At 56.9% G+C, this 21,453-nt stretch overlaps 1 protein-coding gene across 5 annotated transcripts in view; it reads right to left on the minus strand.

The window, feature by feature from the left end:
- DGKZ (diacylglycerol kinase zeta) overlaps positions 1-20,711 on the minus strand; it is a 41,856-nt gene extending 21,145 nt beyond the window's left edge. Inside the window, exon 1 of one of the 5 annotated variants that reach the window (XM_004436905.3) lies at positions 20,485-20,711. In XM_004436905.3, coding sequence (XP_004436962.1) covers positions 20,485-20,696 — 212 coding nt within the window. In that variant the 5' untranslated portion in view covers positions 20,697-20,711. Of the gene's footprint in view, positions 1-9,450; positions 9,721-11,666; positions 11,858-20,484 lie in introns of those variants that run through there. The other 4 variants (XM_014792531.2, XM_087423042.1, XM_014792532.2 and 1 more) reach the window with 4 other exon arrangements.
- Positions 20,712-21,453: the final 742 nt, after the last annotated feature.

Below are 21,453 nucleotides of genomic sequence, written 5' to 3' on the forward strand. Positions count from 1 at the left end.
TCTCTTTGTTGGGCACAAGGGGATGGCAACAGCCTTTGTTTTAGCGGCTACCTTCCTCCTCTCCTCTCCAGATGACCCAAAGAGTGACAGCTGAGGCCCCCTTCTGGGCTGGGTGCCACTGCCCACTCTACGCTCTCCACCGCTTTCCTTATAAAACCTGGACAGCAGGATTTGGCAACATGAAGTCACAGGCGAGCGTGGGGGGCAAGGAGGGGAGAGAGGGGGCTGCCTCAGATGCCTGGGGGCTGGGCCAGGACCCTAGGTCTGAGCTCCTTGCTGAGACATCCCCAGTCTCTCCTCCACGTCCCCAGTCCCGGTCTCAGGGTCTGGCTCCTGGTAGGCCCCAGAGAAATGTCTGTGGAATGACTGACTGACTCTTTCCTTTACAGCCTCCCTCCAAGCCATCCTCCCACGGACACCAGAATTCACTCTAAAGCACCCATGTACCCTTGAGTGGCTTGCTACTGCCAGCTGAGCAAACGCAGAGACCTGGGCCTGGCAGTCAATAGGCCTCTCAGCCTCCTCTCCCATCTCTCTCTCATATTTTTTACATTTTATTTGACAAATACATAACTTACTCTAAGCATTTTACAAATATTAGCTCACTTCATTTCATAAAAAGAGTATTATTATCCCCATTTTACAGATGAGGAAACTGAGGCACAAAGAGATTAAATAACTTGTCTGCAGTCACACAGCTAGTAAGTGGCAGGGCTGGGATTCCAATCCAGGAGTCTGCTCCAGGCCCATGCTCTCAACCCCGCACTCTCTCCCTCTAGATGCTTCTGTCAGACAAGGTACTGTGGGTCTCTTCGTGCCTGTGCTCTTGGCACCTGGCAGTCTCTCTACCTGGAATCCCACTCCCTTCCTGTGCCTAGTGAATTCTCCTTCATCTTCTTCCTCTCGTCTTTTCCGAGCTGGCTCAGACATTGGCTCTGCCGGAAAGTTTTCTCCAGCCCCGTCTCCCGGGGGGTTAGCTGCTCTCACGCTCGCTCGGGCCCTTTCTCAGTTATTCTGGGCCATCGGTGTTGGTTTACAAGTCTGTATTCCCCACCAGACTGTGAGCCCCCGGGGCCGTGTATTGCTCGTAATTGCATCCCCAGGGTCTAGAAGTGCCGGACGTGGTTTCAAGGGTGAATGGAGGGAAAAGTGAATGGGCCAGGCTCAGCTTCATGGATCCAGCTGAGAGTGAAGGGCTTCAGGCCAGCACAGTGACCCAGCGGCTGGCCAGCTCCTGAGGCCTTCCTGCAGCACTGGGTAGAAGTGACAGCTGAGGCCTGCTGGTCTGGGCTCAGGGGCAACTGAAACCGATCTCTGTTGATCTCTGATGGGAAGGCCGATATGTCTCCCTCTGAGTTTCCCTACCCCCCACTGGGAGTGTTACAAACCCCCTGCTGGCCCCCACTTCCCTCTTCTCTGGTGACAGTCCCTCTCGTTGCCTTCTCCTGTGTCTGCAGCAGGCTCCCATTCCCCATCTGCCAAGAGCACCATTCCCCTGTCATCCCTCATTCAAAATTTAACTCCCCCTCTGAACCTTCTGACCGCGTTGCTCCCTCCTCCACTCCCTGGAAGAAATTCTCAGAATCAGCTGTGAGCCCCCAGGGCCCCACCCCGCCCCCCAGGCTTCCATGCACCCCACACGGGGGTTTTCCTGCCTCTGAGGCAGAAACTGCCTAAAATCTCTCTGTGAGGTTGCGGGGACAAAGGTCTTTTCCGAGTATTTGGACTCAAAGGTCCAGAGAGGTCCTGCCTCTGATCCGCTATCTGACCTCGAGCCAGGTCTCTTACCCTGAGCCTCCATTTCCTCATCTGACAAATGGGGGTAACACCCACCTCTCCTCCTCATGGGACTATTGCAAGATTGACAGAGACAGTGTTTGTTCATGGTAACCAGTTCCTCAGTTCACCAAAACTTTAAAGAAAGAAAATAACTCCTGAGGCCTCAAAATGAGGACGATGACTTTGGAGCACAATTTGGCAACAAGTATTTAGGCTGAAGATACAACAGCCTGTAACCAAGCATTGGAGGACAGAACACACAGGAGCGTGTACCAGAACAGTCTTTGAAGGATAGCTTCTACGGCAAAAAAACCTGCCATCGACCTAAATGTCCATCAACAGGAGCCTGGGCACACACACTGCCATACAGCATCGTACGGAAAGGAATAGTATACGGCAGTTAAAATGGGCTCACTGGAGCTTGTGTTTCAAGATGGTTAAATCTCCACTCAATATGGAGGGAAAAACCTCAATTCAGAATATGTACGGTATAGCATTTAAACCAAGTGCAAACCCATACAAAACAGTACTGTGTGTTGCTATGGATGCATATCCATGAAGGAGAGACTTTAAAACAGGCATGGGAGGGGCCAGGCCAGTGGCGCAAGTGGTTAAGTGCGCGTGCTCTGCTGCAGTGGCCCGGGGGTCGCTGGTTTGGATCCCGGGCGCGCACCACGCAGTGCTTGTCAAGCCATGCTGTCGTGGTGTCCCATATAAAGTGGAGGAAGACGGGCACGGATGTTAGCCCAGGGCCAGTCTTCCTCAGCAAAAAAAAAAGAGGAGGATTGGCAGATGTTAGCTCAGGGCTGATCTTCCTCACACACACAAAGAATAAATAAATAAATAAAATAAAACAGGCATGGGAGTACAAACACCAAAATCAGGATTGTGGGGGGTTTCCTCTGGGCAAGGAGACAGGGGACCTCCATCTCTATCTAAAGCAAATATGACATAATGGAAAGATCTGACCAAGCTAAGAGGTGGGTGTTATGTTATTCTGTGTACTCTTGTTTTTTTTTTTTTGGTGAGATCAGCCCTGTGCTAATATCTGCCAATCCTCCTCTTTTTTTTGCTGAGGAAGATTGGCCCCGGGCTAACATCCATGCCCATCTTCCTCTACTTTCTATGGGACGCCGTCACAGCATGGCTTGCCAAGCAGTGCACTGGTGCGCGCCTGGGATCCGAACCGGTGAACCCCGGGCCGCCGCAGTGAAGCGCCACCGGGCCGGCCCCATGTGTACTTTTCTAATTGCAAAATATTTAATGTTTTGTAAAAGATTTTAAAATAATTTTTGAAAGAGACCCCAGAGGGAGAAGAGCTCCCTGGGGTTGCCCTGGGTCTTCCATGGCTGGGTTTCAGCAGTGGCACGAACCCCAAGTGTGTTCCTTACGGTCTCATAGTAGGAACCCCATGTCTGCACAGGCGGAAGGAGGGTCTGCCCCCTAAGGATGCCTTCCAGAGGAGGGTGAGCGGGCGGCAGGTTGTGTCAGCGGGGTGTCTGCGTGGGCTGGGGAGCAGGAACCAGCTTGCCCCCTTTCACAATCGCCCCCGCCTCAGTAAAATGTCAGCAAGCTGGGGAAGCTGGGGAGGAGAGACAGGCAAGCTGTTAACCCGTGAGATGCTGGGGCGTGGGCGGCGCGGGCCCAGGCTCCCAGACAGCTATTTTGGCTTGTGCTGTGACGGGGCTCAGCCCTGGCAGAGGAGAGGCCTCTCCGTGGGAGCTCTGAACTGGCACTCTGCCAGAAGCAAGGGGGAGGAGGTCTCTGAAAGGGGAGAGAGAGTGCACTGGGCCCTCCCTCTCTCTCTTCAGAGCTCTCACCATGAGGTGCTGGGTACAAATGAGAGCGGGTGCACTGTGCTCTCCTCCCAAGCACCTCTCCCCAGGCCACAAGCCACCCACTGCCCAAAGGGTGATAGCAGGGGCACCTCTGAACATGTCCCTTGAGTCTTCTGCTCCCTGCACTTTGAAAGCAAAATAAAAGGTCACAGACTTGCCCCTCCACTGCAGATCCAGCCAGGGAGCCACATGACATCCTGCTAACAACCGCAGTCCCCCTACTCAAGGGTGTCCTCCAGCCCAGCCTTGTTCCTCCGAAGCTGGGATCCTGGTGGCAGGTCTCCCTGGAGGTCCAGGAGCAGATCACCTCATGGATCTCACTCCACTTGCACACAAGACAAAAATCTCTCAACCTCACAGAACACTCAAACCCCTTCTTGGGCTCCACCAGTTTGGGGATGGGAGAATAACAGAAGAAAAGAGTGCTAATCAGCAGGGCAGCCCGGTGTTGTGAAAAGAGCCTTGGGTTTGGGCTCCAGCGTGAGCTGTGTGATCCTGGGCCAGGCCTCTGCCTTGACGTCTCATCATAAAATGGGAACAAAACCAACTACAAGGTTGCTGTGAGGACTACACGAAATCGGTGGATTTATAAGCTTCTGGCAACTGTTAATCACCAGAGAAAGATGAGCTGGCATGTCACTCACTTGGACGCAACGGAGTGTAGTGGAGGCTGGGAGTGCTCACGGAGTGCTCACGTCCTCACCTCGTCCTCCTCTCCCTGGGCCACAGAGCCCTTGGTCTTCCTCAGACCTGCTCCCCACCACCTGACCCTGTCTCTGGTGTTGCAGCCGAAGAAGGGGCAAAAAGGAAAGACGGCAGAACGAGAGCTCCTCGAGGACATTTGGTCACTGCTCTGGCCTACTCTTTCCCACATGAAACTGTCCTCCAAGGCTCCCATCTGTGACCGGAGTGGCAGCCAGGTCCTGGGCTGAGACCCAGGGTGGGTGGGGCACCGCGCTGCAGGCCCTACGTGAGGCTGACCCCTCAGGGGTACATGAAACACAGGGGAAGCAGCCAGGGGAGCCAGAAATGAGTGCCCGGCACCATCCAGAAGTGCACCTGCTAATCTCACCCAGGAACCGGGGGAGCTGGGGAGCCTGGACATAGGCACGGCAGGTCTCCCTTCTTACCCACACTGTTCCCCCCGTGCTGACTTAGAGAACTGCTCAGGGCGCAGCAGTAGCCTCTGGGGGAGAGGCAGAGGGGGCAGGGAGGAGGAGAAGCGGAGGGCAGGTTGGAAGGCGCCACGTGAGGATTTCTCGGAAAGCAGGGAAGGCTTTGGGGTCCTGTGATGTGGCACAAATCGACATGGCCCTGGAGTCAGGGGACCGGCGTCGGGGTCCCAGATAACCCCTAGCTAGCTGTGAGACCCTGGCTCAGTCAAGGCCACCTCACTGGCCTCCATCTTCAAGGAGGGGGAGGGTTGGGGTTGGGCCAGGTGATGTGGAAGCTCACCAGCCTGCCTTGCAATGCACTGTGACTGGCTCCGCCCTGGCAGCCACACTATCAGGTAACTCACCAGGAGGAGGTATCTGTGGGTCCACCCACAGCAGGTCTCCAGTGCAAGTGGACTGGCCAGAAGGAGAAGCTCCCCTCCCACTGCCCTCCCCACAATGGTAGCTGTCGCCCCCTTGTGTCACTCCAGTGATACTGCAGGGCAAGTGCCCCTGTCAGCTTCCAGACCTTGAAACTCTTTGTCTTGGTGGGGCTATAGGGACCTAACCTGTGCTTCTCCTAGGGACCCCCACAGGCCAAGCCTCAGGGCCAACGTGCCCACTCACCTCCTCTGCCTGGGGGGTGACTGGGGAATTCTGGAGAGGGCTCAAGGAAGCCGAGGAGGGCAGGCCTGTCTCTCTCTCTCCCACCTCCAGCTGCCCAGGACCTAGGCTTTCCCCGACTAGGGTCACTCAGTCCTTCCTCTGTCCTTGCCTGGGAGGACACCCACTCTCATGCTCTCTTTTGCCAACTGAGAGTCCTGGGCGGCTCCGAGTCCCGAGATTTGACCTTTTTGGAGTATAGCACGGAGGGAAAACAACAAGAGCTGCCCGTCCCCTCCCCTGACCTGTCAGCCAGAGACCCTAGTGGGTGTGTGGCAGTGCAGGGAAGACTGCGCGAGCCCTACCCTAGTTCCCAACCTTGGCCAGCTCCACACCGGCACACGCTGTCATGTAAGGAGCGGGCAGAGTGAGGCGAACCGATGCACAGCTCAGCCACTGAGGCCCCTTCTTCTTCCCAAACTGGCAGGACCCCAGGGGCTCCGGCTGGCACCCGCCTCCCCTCGCCACCTGGGCCACTCCCAGTATGAGCCGAAGGAAGGCAAGCCACTCAAAGAGACTCCTTTTACTCCCACACACCCCGGCGCCACAGACAGGGGTTCTCGTCTCTGAGCGTGAGGGCATCCTTCAACACGCCCCTCCCCAGTCACTGCAAAACCAGCCCAAACCAGAGCTGTTTCCGCTCAGGCTGCTCGGCGGCACACTCTGCCAGCCTGGACTTCAGGACCATGCTTACTTGGGGCCAGATGGCATCCCCTCTAAATGGGACCTATTGTCTCAAACTTGTTCCACAGGTGCGTTTCCTGCCCTCTGGGAACTAATGACTTTGAGTGCTAACGAAGGGCAGGGGTGGCAGAGCTGCCGCTCAGGCTCTCAGCGGCTCTGTGGGCCGAGGCTCCTTCTGTCTAGATGTGCGACGTGCCAGGTAATTTCTGATGCCCCTGGGGTGCAAAACGGGCTAATCCACAAGCTGTGTGACCTGCCCAGGGTCAGGCTGCTGGGACCAGGCCAGAGGATACGCGAGTCCTCTCTCCAGGTGGGCCCTGGAAGAGGAGGACGCAGAGTCAGCCTCCCTCCCACTTCTGACTGACCACCTCTTAGGCCAATAGAATCTGAGTAGTAAGGCTAAAGGAAAACCCAGATGCCCCACGGATTACAGCAAGGCCTTTACCTCCTGCCCGAGAGGCGGCTGATGGTTCCCAGCAAGGACAGGTGAGGTGGAATGGAGCTGGGGAGGATCGTGGCTCAGCTTTGTATCTTACCACGCTAAAAAATGGGAGACGGCAAACTGTTCCCCAGATTCCAAGAAGGTGAAGCCAGCTGTGGGGGCTGAGGTGGGCTTTAAGGAAAAGCTTCTTCAAGGAAGATGGCAAAGAGGCTGCCATTCAGAGACTGTTCTACCTGACTGGACCAGGGATGGCAAACACAGGGCCCATGGACCACCACTACGCCTCCCAAGCTCACGGCAGAGAGTGGGAACTGATTAGAGAACTTGACCATGGAGCCAAGATCCAAACACAGATTCTCAACACAGCTGCAGCAGCCACCACCAATCTATTTGTTATCCTCGAGCCTCCCTGCTAGCCTCTGTCTATTCACTTATCAGGCCCTCAGCTCCAAGGTTTGAGGGTGTATGGGAGAGGCGAGAAGCAGGTGGGGGAAATACAGAGGGTGGATGCCCAATGAGAAGCAAGAGCCAGGTTAAGAACGAGCGTGGAGCCTGCGGAAAGATGGAGGGTTGGTTTCAGCTAGGGCCCTGGGTGTTTCACTTGAGGCTGGCGATCAGCAAAGGTGGCAGGACCAAAGAAACAGCATTAAAGGGGCAGTGCCCAGGGCAGGCATGCTATCCTGAATGGCCTCCCTGCTCCCTCCACTCAATCAAGCGGAGAGAGGTCATCCCCAGTGGGCATCTAATTCTCTGAGCTCCCAGGCCTGTCAGGGGAAAGTCCTTCCCTCACTGTCCTCTCCCTGAGTCTCCTGGATTTTCCAAATATATTCATTTCGGAAAGCCCCACTGCCCCAGCACCGTGCTACTACGCAGGGGACGCTCCCTACATGCTTTCAGAGGTGCTGTTTGATTTTCTTCTCATTAAGCATCCTATCACATCACTTTCCATCCCCAGAGTGATGTAATACTGTGGTTCTCGAACTTGGGAGCACACTAGAAACACTTGGGAAGCTTTAAAAAACGCTCAGACCTGATGAGTCAGACACGCCAAGGGTAAGGTCTGGGAATCTGTATTTTCTAAAGCTCCCTAAGTCGTTGTGATGTTCTCTTTGGGAACCTGGTAGAGAGAAAGGGATGTGGGTTTTGGAATCGGACTAGAGTTCAAACTCTGTCTCTGCCTCTTACTAGCTCTGTGACTCTGGGTGAACTACTTATCTCTTTGAACCTGTGTTTTTCTCATCCATAAAAATGGAGAAATAATACTCATCCTGCTTATTTTAAAGAATTATGTAAAGGTGCTTGTTGGTTCTCCTGTGTCTTGCCCTTCCTCTTGAAAGTGCCTGACGTTCATTCCTACGGGGACAAATCTGTGCCCTTCAGAAGGGGTGCAGCCGCAGGTCAGAAGAGACCAGCATTGGTACCCCGTGGGCAGGGACAGGAAGCCTTTGGGGGAGCCCCTCCCTCCCCCTCCGGAGCCTGTGAACACTGGAGGCGACATCCTGCAGAGCCGGGTGTAAACTGCTCCATCTTGCAGGGCTGTGGGTGACAAAACAGAGGTACTAGAAGCTTTGCTCCCAGTCCTGTTCATATGACATTGAAGCCCATGTGGCTTTACGAGAGCCCACGGAGCTCCATCTGCCAGTGTGAGGATCCAGATCTCTGGCTGTGCATGGCGACACAGCGAAGCCGCAAAGAGCAGGGCTCTGGCTAGGTCAAGACAGGCAGAGGGCAGAGATCAGTATTATAGGGACGCCAACCCACAAAGCGGGAGAAAACCACCCATGTTACACGTGGGTAGTCTACACCAGGAAGGGACAGGGCAAAACAGGGGGACCAAATGCCGCGAAGCCTGGGCAACTGAAGAAAAGTGAGAGCGAGGCCTTGGGCAGACTCCAAGCGGTCAGAGTCCAGTCTGAGTTGGCTCTGGGGTCCCTAGCTGATTGGCTACAAGCTCCTCAGCCACTGGCGAAGGACGGGGATCAGTCAGGAAAAAGCCCAGGGAGCCAGGTGGGGTCCTCACGGGTCTCCACCTTCCTTCACCTCACATCAGGGCTGCGTGGGCAGGAAGCGCTCCCAGCCAACACGGGCACACAGGCTATGAGCTGCCAGCACTCACTCTTTCCACACCCTCCCCCAAGTTCCTCACCAGAGTCCTGGTCAGAGCCCCGTCACAGGCACAAGATGGGGAGATTTGGTGTGCTGGGGGAGGGGGCAAGATGGAGCTTGAACAGCCAGCACGGGTCCAGACTGCAGTCCACCCCATTCCTCTCCCAGCAAGGACTGGAGGGGAGTAGGGGCAGAGATGCCTGCTGCCTGGAAGACGCAGAGGTTGGGGGTCTCCCCGCTATTTAAGAGCAATGTAGAACAGGTGGCCAGGCACCACCAACCCCAAGGAGAGGCTTAAAATGCTGAGCGATTAAAGCAGTGACCAGTGCTCCGGACAGGCATGTGTCGTGACAGTATCAACCGGGCCATATTCTGCAGATGCCATGCAGTGGTGGTAGGCAACCGGGCCCCACCGAAGCCCAGGGGGGCGGCGGACGCCCCATCTCATGGGGCCAGTAGGCTCAGAGGGGGCCCTGTTCTATCAATGCCAAGAAGGGGTGAGTGAGCAGCCACGGGCGCCCTACCTGCCGGTGCCAACGGGGTAAGCGATTGGGTCTCCCTGCTGGAGAGTTGGAAGCTGTCCCTGCCTCGATGCCACAGAGAAGGCGCGCTGAGCTGCCGGCGCCAGTGCCCGGACGCTGGGGGACCCCCACGCGGAGCCGACGCCAAGACAGCCCGTACTGCCGGCGCCCGGGGGAGACCTCCACCCGGCGTCAGTACCGAGCGGGCCGAGGATGCCTCCCGGTGCCAGGCGCGGTGCCCGCCCCGCCGCCGCCCCGCTCACCTGTGCCCGAAGAGCCGCAGCCCCGGGAAGCGCCGCTTGCTGAGACGCCGCGGCGCCTTGTCCGGCTCGGGACCCGCGTCGCGCTCGGAGCCGCTGGACGAGGCGGAGGCCGACTCGGAGTCGCTGCTCCGGGCCTCGGGGCTGCCATCCCGCGGCTCCATCCGGCCCTAGCCCCGGCCGGCGGCGGGCCCGCGGGAGACGCCCATGCCGGGCCGGCGGCCGGGGCTCAGCACGCCCGCTCCCTGCCGCCCGGCGCGGCCATGGCGCGCGCTCGCTCCGCCCGCCCCGCGCCGCGCGCCCCCGCGCCCCACGCCCAGGTGCCCGGGAAGCGGCCGCCGCCGCTCCAGGAAGTGCCGCCAGCCGCGGCCGCAGGACCCCGCATAGCTGGCCGGGCCGCTGCCTGCCCGCCGCCGAGCACGCCCCCTCGGCCGCGCGGCGGCACCGGCCCGCGGCGCCCTCTGCCGGCCGCCGGCCACGCAGCAACCCGCCTCGGCCGCCCGGAGGGGCGTGGCTTAGAAGGGGGCGTGGCAGGCGAGGCCCCGCCTCCCCAACCCGCGGCCGCTCTGCCTGGATCCTGCAGAATCTCGGGGCTGACACACCCGCACAGCGCGCACCCGGGCACGGACAATCTTTTCCTCCTCTTAGCACCCCCCCCAAAAAACCTACATGCTCACAAGTGAACACCCGCGAGGGCGGCTGTCCCCACCTCCCCTCCCACAGCCACACGGAGTAGACACCTTTCTCGCACACTCTGTGCCCGCTCACAGCCGTACAGTCTCCACCCTTACCCCCTTGGCTCTCCCAAATCACACCCACGGGAACAAAAGTCACACAGTGCTCCCCATACACACGTCTCTCACACACAATTATGCTCACTCATCACTCGAGCTAACACTTCCCACCCCAGCCTCACGCTCAGAAATATATACCAGGACCCAAGTCACTTAGTGACCCTTGCTCATATCAACAGAGAATGTACACGTTTCTCATACATATTCATTTTTTCACAGCTATTCACAGTTGTTTCCAACCCTTTCACACACTCCTAAGACGTAGCATTTTCCCAATGCAATATCCAATGGAAACTGTAGATCTCTTACACGATAGGAATCACCTCTTACACACTCATAAATACATAACACGTAAGGGCCACACTCTCATTCACTGACATACACACCCACATGGAACATACACATCTTTCTCCTGTGCACAAATACCCCCGGGACTGCGGTTACACTTTGCCACACCCCTCTTACACAGACATCACTCACGCAGAAATATACCTCGCAGACACACACAAACACACCCCAAGGGCAGCAGAGGTTGTCCTCCTCTAGAGATGAGGAAAGCAACTGGAACCAGAGCAGTCGCCTACGGTGGCCCAGCCAGCATACATGCTCAGCAACCAGCACAGCATATGGGGCAGCCTCTGATAGCCCCTGCAGGGCTGACAAAGGGAGGCCGGGAAGCTGGCGAGCGTGGTCCGCTCCCTCCCAAATCCTGCCACCCTGATGCCCACACCAACTGGCCACTGTTTCTGTTAGCGCTCCTCTCTGCAAAGTCACATCCTGTATCACGTTCACTTTCACCATCTCCCCTGGGGTTCTGGCAGCCGGTTTTCCAACCATAGCCAACCACATATAGCCAGTGCTGGGGACTGTGACCCGTGGGCAAGCCTGCGGTTTTGAGAACCTTCTCCCAGCTTCCTTCAAGTTTCCTGTGGGCCTGGTAAGGTCTGACCAGGGAGGTGGGGCACCAGCCCTCCAGCCAGTAGCAAGTGAAATCCCCCACTGGGTCTGACACTGTCCTCCTGGGGTGCATGGGTCCCTTTGGGGAAGTTTCTCAATGGTTCTGACACCAAGCCTGAGGGTGGAGACCAGGGGCAGCTGAAGACCCCAATGAGTTTGCAAAAGGCCTTAGAGCATCCGACGCCACACTCCTGTGAAGCCTTCTCTTCCCAGATCCCGCTGCTGTCAGCTTCCTCAACTCTGAGCCTCCTGTGAGCTCGGCCCTCCACCACACTGCCCCCCAACAATTCAAACATCAGAGCTCCCCTCACCCTGCCAAGAACCCCTTTGCCCTTTTCTGAGCCTCTGCAGAGCCATTGGACAACAGGTGGGTAGGCTCACTTCTGCCACGACCCCCCATCCCAGATAAAAGACTCAGAGAGGGCGAGAGGTCCTTATGCCCATTCCTAGGCCACCCCGAGTACCTACTGTGTCTGGGGGGCCTCGGCTGGGATCTGTGGCACGTCCCAGGAGCGGTAGCGCCACATCTGCCTCAGTGCCCCCGGCTGCTCCCCTTCTTCCGTCCCCAGCGACTCCGCGGGGCCCAGAGCAGCGACTTCATCGCAGCCTCCCCCGGTACTGTGGCCGGCCCCCAATGCGCTCATCCTGCCCGGCGACTCTCTTCCTCTTTCGGCACTTCCTGACCGAGGGGCCCTGCGAGAGGCCAGCTGGCTGCCCCAGAAGAGAGCCACAGGCCTCGTAGGCGCCTTCCGCTGGCTGGGGCAGAGGCTGGCTGGGAAGAGGAGCTGCACAGGAGGGCTAGAGGCAGGTGAGGACAAGCCCGGCCCAGCAGCCAGGAGACAGCCCCAAGAGTCAGAGGCTGCCAGGCAGACACCAGGCCTGTCCAGGCTGGAATCCGAACCCCAGCCCCCCTCTGGCCTTGCTCTCCACTTAACCTCTCCCACCTACCCTCTTGATCCCGCCGAGGTCTCCCACCTCATCACAACTGTCCGGTACAGTGTGAGGCCGGCGGTGCCCACGCCACGTCCAGCTCTCTCCCCTTAACACCTCTGTGAGCATCACACCATCAAACACAGGATCGGGCACATGGGCAGTGGCGGAGTGGAAAGAGTGACCAGAAAGGAACTAGAAGATGTGGGCTGCTGTCCTGTTTCTGCCACTTATCAGCTGTGCAACCTGGATCATTCTCTCAATAAGTATTTACTGAGTGCCTTCAATGCATCAGGCATGTATCACACTGTATAGCTGTGAGCAAGGAAGCAGGGCTCCGACCTCATAGAGCTTAGATTCCAGTGAGGAAGACATCTAGGAGACAGATAGTCAACATATAAAATAATGTCAGGTGATGAGATGCGCTATACGGAAAAACGAAGGGGGAAGAGGATGATGATGGGGGTGCTCCTTAGGTGGGGGGATCCAGGAAGTCCTCTCTGAGGAGGTGACATTTGAGAACAGACCTGAATGAATCCAGAGAGAGCAAACTATGTGACTGTCTGGGAGAACAGCATTCTAGTTGGCAGGAACAGTAAGACCCAAGACTCTGAGTAAGGAATGTACTTGATGTGTCCGAAGAATAGCAAAAGGCCACACTGCACTGGACTTTGAGGCCATCATGAGGATTTGGCAAATAAATAGTAAGGCATACACTTACTCTTTAATATTAGGGTTGGTTCTGGGATAGAAATCATACCTTCTTCAAGCGCTCTTTACTCACACTGTAAATTAATTCTTCAGCTCTGTATGTGTGTGTTACCCCAGAAAGGCTGTAAATTTCTGGAGGACACAAATGGTGTCAGTTCAGTTCAGTTTAATAAACATTTACGCTACAGAACCTGCAGACACAGGAAGGCACACGATGCCATCCTAGCCCTTAGAGACCTCCGTCTGATGCTGTAATCACCTTTGTGTCCCTCATGACTGGAACATAATATTTCTCAAGAAATATTTGCTTAATGAATCATGCTATATCATGAATAATTAACACTCAGGAATAATAAAACAAAAGCTAATATTTCTTGGGCACTTCTGTGCCAGAAACCTTTGAATCCTTGTCATAACCCGATGAGGTAGAGCCTGTTATTTTCCTCCTTTTATAGATGGGGAAACTGAGGCCCAGAGCTGTTAAGCTCATGTCCAAGGTCCCCCAGCTGGTAAGTGGTGGAAGTAAGAATCTGACCCCAGAGTCTGTGCCTTTAAATGAAACATCCCATTGCCCCTCCAGGGTTAGGGACGCAGGTGATGCCTGAGGCTTGGCACCCCCTTTCTCAGAGGCTCTCCCTCCAGCCCCTCATCTCTGAATCCCTCAAGGCGGATCCTCTATGGTGTGGCCCATCAGAGACTCTGTCAGCCAGGCCAAGGGCTATTCTAGAAGGAGGCTGTTGCAGGGCCCTCTCCTCCTCTCCCAGGGATTCTGCAAGCAGCTTGAGCCATTAAACAGAGGAAATGGGGCTGGGCTTGTTTTCCAGCGGAGGCTTCTGGCAGCCCTGGAGTAGCATACAGCAGGAAATGTGGCTCCTGGAGGGGAAGCCAGGCAGGCTGGAGTCTCTGAGAGGCAGAGCAGTCACGACTGTGGCACGGGGTCCCCTTGGGCTTGTACTCTTTGAAGCTGTCCTTACTTTCCAGGTGGGGTGGGGAGGACAAGGCAGGAAGGGACAGGTGCACAGGGCTGGGGAGGATGCCCTTGGCAGTTCCTAGGACAACATGTGCTGCATTGGGGAGCTGGGGCCCCCTCAGAATCCACCCAGATCCACACAGGAAGAGGAATCTGGGTAAGAAAATTATTCTGGGCTTTGTGGAGGCCCCAGAGGGTGAGGCGTTCTACTTTCCGTGGCCTGGATGAGCAAGTGGGAGCTGGGGAAAAGAAATGTACCAGGGCACCAAACAATCCACCTGCGATCTGGACAGCCTCTGCTCTCAAAAGCAGCCAAGCCAGCCTCCTTGGCCTGACCTTCAAGGCTCCTTATGCTCCGGTTCCTCTCTTTTTGCGTCTTCGTCCAGGCTGTCAGTGTTGACATTTTCTTTCAGCTCACACCATGCTGGTGGCTGCCTTGAAGTAGGTGCTCACCAAACGTTTCTTCCCTCCTTTTTCACACTCTTCAACATGTCACCCTCACCTCTGCTATTCCATTCTGCCTAGGCTGCTCTCCTTGCCCTGTCTGCCCTTCATCTTTGGCCCATCAAAATCTCCATCCTTCATACACCAGCCCAAGAAGCAAAAGTAGGAAAGTGGAAAGAGCCCCAGACACAGAATCCTTTGGTTCAAACTCCAGCCCTTGCTGTGTGACTCTGGGCAAGTCGCTTAACATCTCTGGGTTGGACCAGATGATTTCTAAGATCTTGTCTAGCTCTGACAGCTTCATTTGAATCCCCTTCCCTGATCTCCAGGTTTTCACTCATTCATTCATTCGTGTGACAAATATTTTGTAAAACCTACTAAGTGTCACAGGCTGCTCCTGAACCAGCACTCCCACTCCACTGATTTATCTCTCACACGCATTTTTGTTCCCAACGATATTCCTAGATCATGTGACCTTTTGTGCCCATTAGTCTTGTCTCCTCACGAGATTCTTGAAGCCTATGTTGCTCCTGGCTAAGTGCTGGGTGCACAGTATGTGCTCAGGAACTGTCTTTGGAAGTTGAATATGGTATCCAACAAGCTGAACAGGGGAGGGGAATTGGCCTCCTGTTGCCATGAGTGGCTGTGTTGAGACACGGGGATTTTTGACTCTAAGTCCCTCCCTGGCAGCTCAGCCTGTGATCCAGGTACCTGCTGAAGCCCTTGGGAACGACCCAGAGCCTGAGAGTACCTGCCGATGGCTGGCCCCTGCCTGAGTACTCGGCCTCTGCCCCCACAGAGGAGCCAGATGTACCTGAGTTGGCTGCAGGTGCCGCTGGCTAGTGACAGATGGAAATTTGATTAGGCTCCTTCTGGGCAGCCTCATTAAAGTCCTGAGCAGGAGGAAATCTGGAGGAGAGGCTGGGGACCCTCTCCTGCTGGGGCAAGAGAGGTGGGAGCTCGGCAGTCAGAGGTGGTCCCTCAAACCACGATCTCTCTCGGAAACTGCCCTTTGGTACCTCCCAGGTCCCCAGGCTGGAGGTGAGGGGAGCCTGGGTGGCTCTCCCCTCCATCTGGGCCAGCTGGGTCATCTGCCCTAAGGAGCTGCCTTCTGCCCCCAGCCTGGACTGTAGCATCAAGCCCCCAGGGCAGGATCAGCAGGCCTCCAGCCCCCCAAACTCTCCACCCCTATCTGTTGGTTCATAAGCCCCGATTGCAGAACAATCTTTTATTCCCCACTCCTTGGGATATGTGCACTTAGTATAGAGCCAAAAGAAAAGATCCTTAAGGATGGAAGTCCAGGCCCTTGGAAGCCTGACAGAGTAAAAGGTGCTTTGGAGTGAAACGGATCTGAGACTGGGTCCTGGTCTACCAGTTACGGGCTGTGGGACCTTAGCAAATTCCCCAGCCTGTGCTAACCCTTATCCATGGGACCTGGACCCTTGAGGGGGCTCTCTGAACGCTCTGCTCCGAAATTGCACCAATTGAAGCAAAAACGAGAGCCGCATTTTCAGCAGCACACACACCGGAGAGGAACCTGTTCAAATGCTTCTGCAGGAACTGGTCCTCACAGCTCCACTCCGAAATGCCCAAATGGCTTGTACCCCCGGGTGCGAGGGGTGGGAGAGCGTCAGCTGCTGGGGTCATGTCCCAAGTACCCTGTGTCAAAATAGGCTCAGATAAGACGCTCTTTCTGGATCCCAGTCGCTGTGCTGCTGCTTTCAGGATGAGCCTGGCTCCACCTCCAGGATCTGCCCTCCTTGGCCTTCGACTCACTCGTCAGCAAGAACCTCAGGTTCCTGAAAGGAGGAAGGAGTTCCGGGCTGGGCCTGGGCCCCACCCTTCCCAAGGGAAGGAAGATGGACAGACCCCCAGCTTCCGGCTTCCTCTGGCAGCGGGCCCCCTCCTCCCGCTCCGGCTCGGCTCTCTGCCCCCGGTTTTTGCATTTTTAATTCAGGACAGAATGTGATCTCTTGCAGCTCGTTGCTTTATCCTGTTGCTATTTAAATTACAAATCGGCCCATCTCCCTGTCACTCTTGGGTTATTTTTAGCTTCTGGTAAATAGCAGCAGGGAGAGTTGGATCAGGTGCCCCTCCCTGGAGGAGCTGTGTACCCGCAGCCCCGTGCCCACGGCAGGGGGCACCTTCCCTTGCTAATTGGCACCCAGTTGCTTCCCCCCAGCCCCTTGTGGTGGTGGAGGGGGTACGGGGAGGGCTGCAGGCTGGGACATGCTCGGGCCTTTGCTCTCAGTCTCTGTTCAACTCTGCCCCCCCCAGGTCTCACCACCCATCCATCACTCAGGGTCAGTCTTCTTCAGGGGCCTTCCTGGACCTCCCCCAACCCACAAGGCAGTCTAGCCATGGGGGCGAAAGATCTGTCTCACCCCTGCTATGAGTCAGGAACTTCACATCTCTTATCTTCTTTAATCTTCCCAGCCACCCTCTTGTGGAGGTGTTACCGTTCCCATGGTACCATGAGGAAACAGGGTCAGAGGTGAAAGTGACTTACTCAGCCAGGAAGGGGCAGGGCTGGAATTCGAACCCAGGTCTTTCTCACCCTGAGGTCTGCACGCATGTGCATTGCACTGCCTTTCTTGGTGGAATGCACGTGCCACTTCGCCCAGTGCCCACCATCAGCTGCCTTTACTCGTGTTTGTGCCGTCCCATCTACTGGATCAGGGGTTGGCAAACTACGGCCCATGGGCCGTATCTGGCCTGCTGCCTGTTTTTGTATGGCTGTGAGCTAAGAATGGGTTTTACAATTTTCAATGGTTAGAAAAAAGCGAAAGAATAATATTTGTGAAAGTAGAAATGATATGAAATTTAAAGTTCAGTGTCTATAAATAAAGTTTTACTGGAACCCAGCCATGCTCATTTGTTTACGTATTATCTATGGCTGCTTGTGCACCACAATGGCACGGCAGAGTGACAGAGACGGTGTGACCTGCAAAGACTAAAATCATCACTCTCTGGTCCTGTACTGGTTCATGCTTTTGTCAAGGGAAGGGACCGTGTCCCATACTTCTGCGTCATACAGTGCCTGGCCCAGGGCCAGAACTCCAGACAGAGGTGTCAGTCTTCCTTCAAGGCCCTTCTGGAGCCAACAGCACGCAGCACAGGGAAGCCGTCTTCCAGCCACGTCCCGGCGATTCAGGTCACATTTTCCCTTTCTCCCTCTCTGGAAACCAGTGGTTTCCAAATCTGCTCGACTATCAAAGTTATATGGGAGAGGTTTTTAAAGTTGAGATGCCCAAGCTCAACCCCAGACTGCCTATATCAGGATCTCCAGGGACAAGCCTTTAGAAATGATTTTAAAAGAGAACCCCAGGTGATGGAGTTTGGAAACCACTGGGCTTAGCTCCGCAGGTCCAAGTTCTGCATCTCTGACTGGTCCTTTCAGACCAAACCCCACGCCCTTTGCTCCTCTCTGGCTTTTTCCAGGCTGGAGGCCGCCTTCCAGTGGTCTCTTAAGCCCAACTCTGAGCATCTAGGACTCGCTTGAGTGTATGGGAGGTAACTTGCCTCACGCCCAGATGCAGACACAAGATGTCAGGGTACCACCTCTCTGCCCTTTTTGGACTTATTGGAAACCAGTCCCGTTTAAACCAAACAGGAACCTACATCACTCAAGTCTTTCTCTTGCCTATTTTCCTGCATCGCCCCCAACTCCCTCCCTCTCAAGTTTCTCCTGGCACAGACCTGCCATCTCTCCAGCCACTGAAAGCAGCTGCCATGGCTGCTTCCAGCCCACGCCGGGGCTGTGGGATGAAGGGAACCTATTTCTCAGAAACCCCCACACCCCTAAAAGCTTCTACTGTCCTGCTGAAAGCCCCCGTCCTCACTGACGTCAGAGACAGCTGGGCCTCAGCTCGGCTCCCACTTCCACCCCTCGCCCTCGGATTTTTTGCCCCCGCATTCCTGTCTGAAAAGACTTTTCTCTCTGTGAAGGACTTTCAACTGCTTTTCTTAGCAACTCCTCACAGCGGGTGGGAGGTTTAGCTGGAGTCAGAGCTGCATGGAACTGTGGCAGGCGGAGGATGGGAAAAGGGCCACCGTGGGCCTGAGCTCCTGCCAGCCCCCGGTGGCCAGTACAAAGAAGAGTGGCATTGGTCATCAGGCCACTCAGGACTGTAGCCGCATGGGAGGGCTTAGCCAGAAAGCACAGCTCGTTCCACTGGGGTCCCCTGGGCAGCCCAGGGCTGCTGTCTTGTTCCCAGGGCTTCCTCTGCCTTCTACCCAGGGGGGCTCTTCTTGCCTTGATGCCATGTCCGGTCTGGTCCTAAGACTGGGCCCCTGACCTAACCCTGGATGCAGGGAAGTGCCTTGCCTGATCTGTCCAGGGGTGACAGCTGGAGCCAGCCCTGGTGCTGTCTTCTGTGCCCTCACACAGGTGACCCAGGGGTCTCCTGATCCCTTCACAGCCAGAGAGGAGTCACAGCTTGGTTACCGTGCATCCTCAGTGACTAGAGACCTCAAGGTTGGGCTGTGGAGGGGCCTCCATTCGGGAACCACCCTGGCGGAATCCCAGCCCTTGCAGCTGCCTCCAAGTGTCTGTGTGTGAGAGCATGTGCAGCATCTTCCGTCTCAGCTCTTTAATTATTCCCTGCTCCCTATCCTCTAAGTCTCTACCCCATTCTGGCGTCCTTTCCACCTCCAGATGCTGTTTGTCCCTGACCCACAGCCAAGGAAAACCCTGGGGTGGCCCCCTTATTTTATAGGGGAAGAACTGAGGCCCAGAGAGGGATATTGTCTAGCTCAAGGACACACAGCAAGTCACTGGCAGAAATGAGAATACAAGCCAGGTCTCCTAACTCCCAGACTAATATTTCTTCCAGCATTCCACATTCTATGCCCCATTCCCCCCAGTCTCTTTGCACTCTCCTCCCTCAAGGGACTTTCGGGGGCTCTTTTATCTGCAGCCAGAAGGCCTGGGACAGGTGATGCCCTCCTCTCAGCATGGTCTTCTGGAAGAACTTGGTAATGGAACCCAATGTACCTCTGATTATTTCTATACCCCCAAAAGTGAAGGTAGGGCCCATGGGAACCTAACCTGCTTCCCATTTACTCTGAGCATCTCACTCCATGATGGTGGAGAAGTCCCACTCCTCTCTCAACCTCCCCCAAGGGATGGAGGCCTGATGGTCTCACAGCCATTAAGAGTATTGGAGCCCTCCAAGCTCCCAGGGCTGGGCCAGGTTTATGAAACACATTCCCAGAAGCCCCAGAGAGAAGGCGGGAAGTCTCAGACACACTCCAAGTCCCCAGGGTTGTAAACAGACGGGAAACTTGCCCCTCTAACCAGGCTGAGGGCTTCAAGGACTGCAGATGCCTCCATATGCCTGCTGGGCCCTCCAAAGGAGGTCACTCTGGGTCAGGGGCTTTAGAGGGGCAGTGGGTCCAAGTTGAGGCTGTGATCTGGGAGAGGAGGAGGGAGGCGAGGGCTGCCCTGCTCTGCCTCCACCTCCTCCTCAGATTACCCCCATCTGTGTAACTTACCCACCCTAGTTTGAGGGGCACCTCGCTCACCACATCCCGGGTCACAGAAGCGGTCTCTGGGCCCACTCCCACCGATTCCTCCAGCGAATCCCCCGGGGAAGAGGTGGCAGGACCAGGGAGGCTGGGAATCTTTCACAGGCAGAAGATGGTTTAATTAAGAAGAATCGGGTAGCAGTGCGAGGTTGTCTGCCACAGGGATGGCAGTGAGGCCCTGCTGGGGCAAAGGGGTCCAGAAGGGGGTTCCTCTGCCCCTCTCTAGGCAGCAGGGGCTCAGCCCTGGTGGCAAGGAGCATCTCAGTCACTTCCACAAGCCAGTGCCTAGCACAGGGTCAGCCCACAGGAATGCTCGGGTATGGCCTATCAAATGACTAAGGGGTCCCTTTTTGTCTCAGAAGAAGGACCAGGGGGTGTCTCCCGGCTCTCCCCAGCAGATAGAGGTTTGTAAGGATCACGTCTTGGTTATTTCTCTCCTCAGCGCCCAGTACGGTGCCTGGGACGCACTTGGCATCAGTAATTCCATGTTGAATGAATAGGGCTTCCACGATTCATACAGAGAGGGAGTCCCAGAAGCTCCCCCTTCCCCCTGCACACGGAGGGCAGAGACCCCCTCGATAGTCATTTCTGAATCCCCAGGGCCTAGAGCAGCGCCAGACAAGCCGCGGGCGCTCAATCAATGTCAACTGAAAAGGGGGGTGGTCCCAAGCGCTGCGCTCCCCTCGCCCCGGTTCTCCTTACCTGTAAGACACCTGCTTTCGGAGGTGCATCTGGCGGAACCGCTCCTCCACCGGGGGCCCAGCGGCCATGCCCCGGGGTGCCTCGGGCCACGGCTGCGAGACCTCGGCCTCCTCCCCTCGCCGGCAGCGCCGCCGCACCACCTCCTCCTCGGCCGCCCGGCCGCCGCCGGCCCCGTCCCCGCGGGACCCCCCGCCGCTCGGCCCCTCGGCCATCCTGTGGCCGCCCTCTCCGCGCGGCCCCCGCGCCTGTCGGGGTTCCCTGCGAAAGTTCGGTCTGCCTTCCTCCCGGGCCCGGGACGCGAGCGGCGAGGGAGGCAAGCGCTGGGTCCCGCGCGCGTCCCTCCCGACGCCGGGGCTCCGACGACAGGAGCAGCGAGATGCTGGGCGCGGCGCCTGGGAGAGGCCGGCTGGGATCCTCCCGCGCCCAGGGGGGTCCTGGGTGGGGGTCCTCGGTGGGGGTCGGGTGCTGAGTCGTGCGCGCTGGGGCGCCCCCCGGACGGCTGGAGCCGGAGCCCGAGCGGAGCCGGAGCCGGAGCGCGCTCGCCGCTGCCGCGCACCGGAGTGTCACCTTAGAGACACCCGCCAGCCCGCGGGGTCCTAGGGGAGGGCGCCGCCCCGCCCCGCCTGCCCGGCTCGGGCACGGAGGGAGCGAGCCCGGCCCAGCCGGCGGCCCGCACGAACCCTGTCCCGGGCGCAAGGCCAGGGGCGTGCGGCGCCAGCCGGAGCCCACCCCGGCGCCCCCTCCCCCGTGCCCCGCGGCTCGGCAGCTGCCAATCACCACCCCGCCTGTCACTCAGCGGCTGCGATGCCACCCTCCCCCTGGTCCCGAGCTTTCCGGTTTCGGCATTCGCCGCTGCGGCGGGCAGGTTGTGGGGGGGCGGGGGCGGTGACATGAGCTGGCTTTAACCCTGTCGGCGCCACGGGAATTTAGAGACCCAACTAGATTTGGGGAAGGGGCCCAGGAAGGGGA

Source organism: Ceratotherium simum, chromosome 34 (genome assembly GCF_057802395.1).
Source record: "Ceratotherium simum simum isolate JZ-2026a chromosome 34, ASM5780239v1, whole genome shotgun sequence".
Classification (NCBI taxonomy): domain Eukaryota; kingdom Metazoa; phylum Chordata; class Mammalia; order Perissodactyla; family Rhinocerotidae; genus Ceratotherium; species Ceratotherium simum.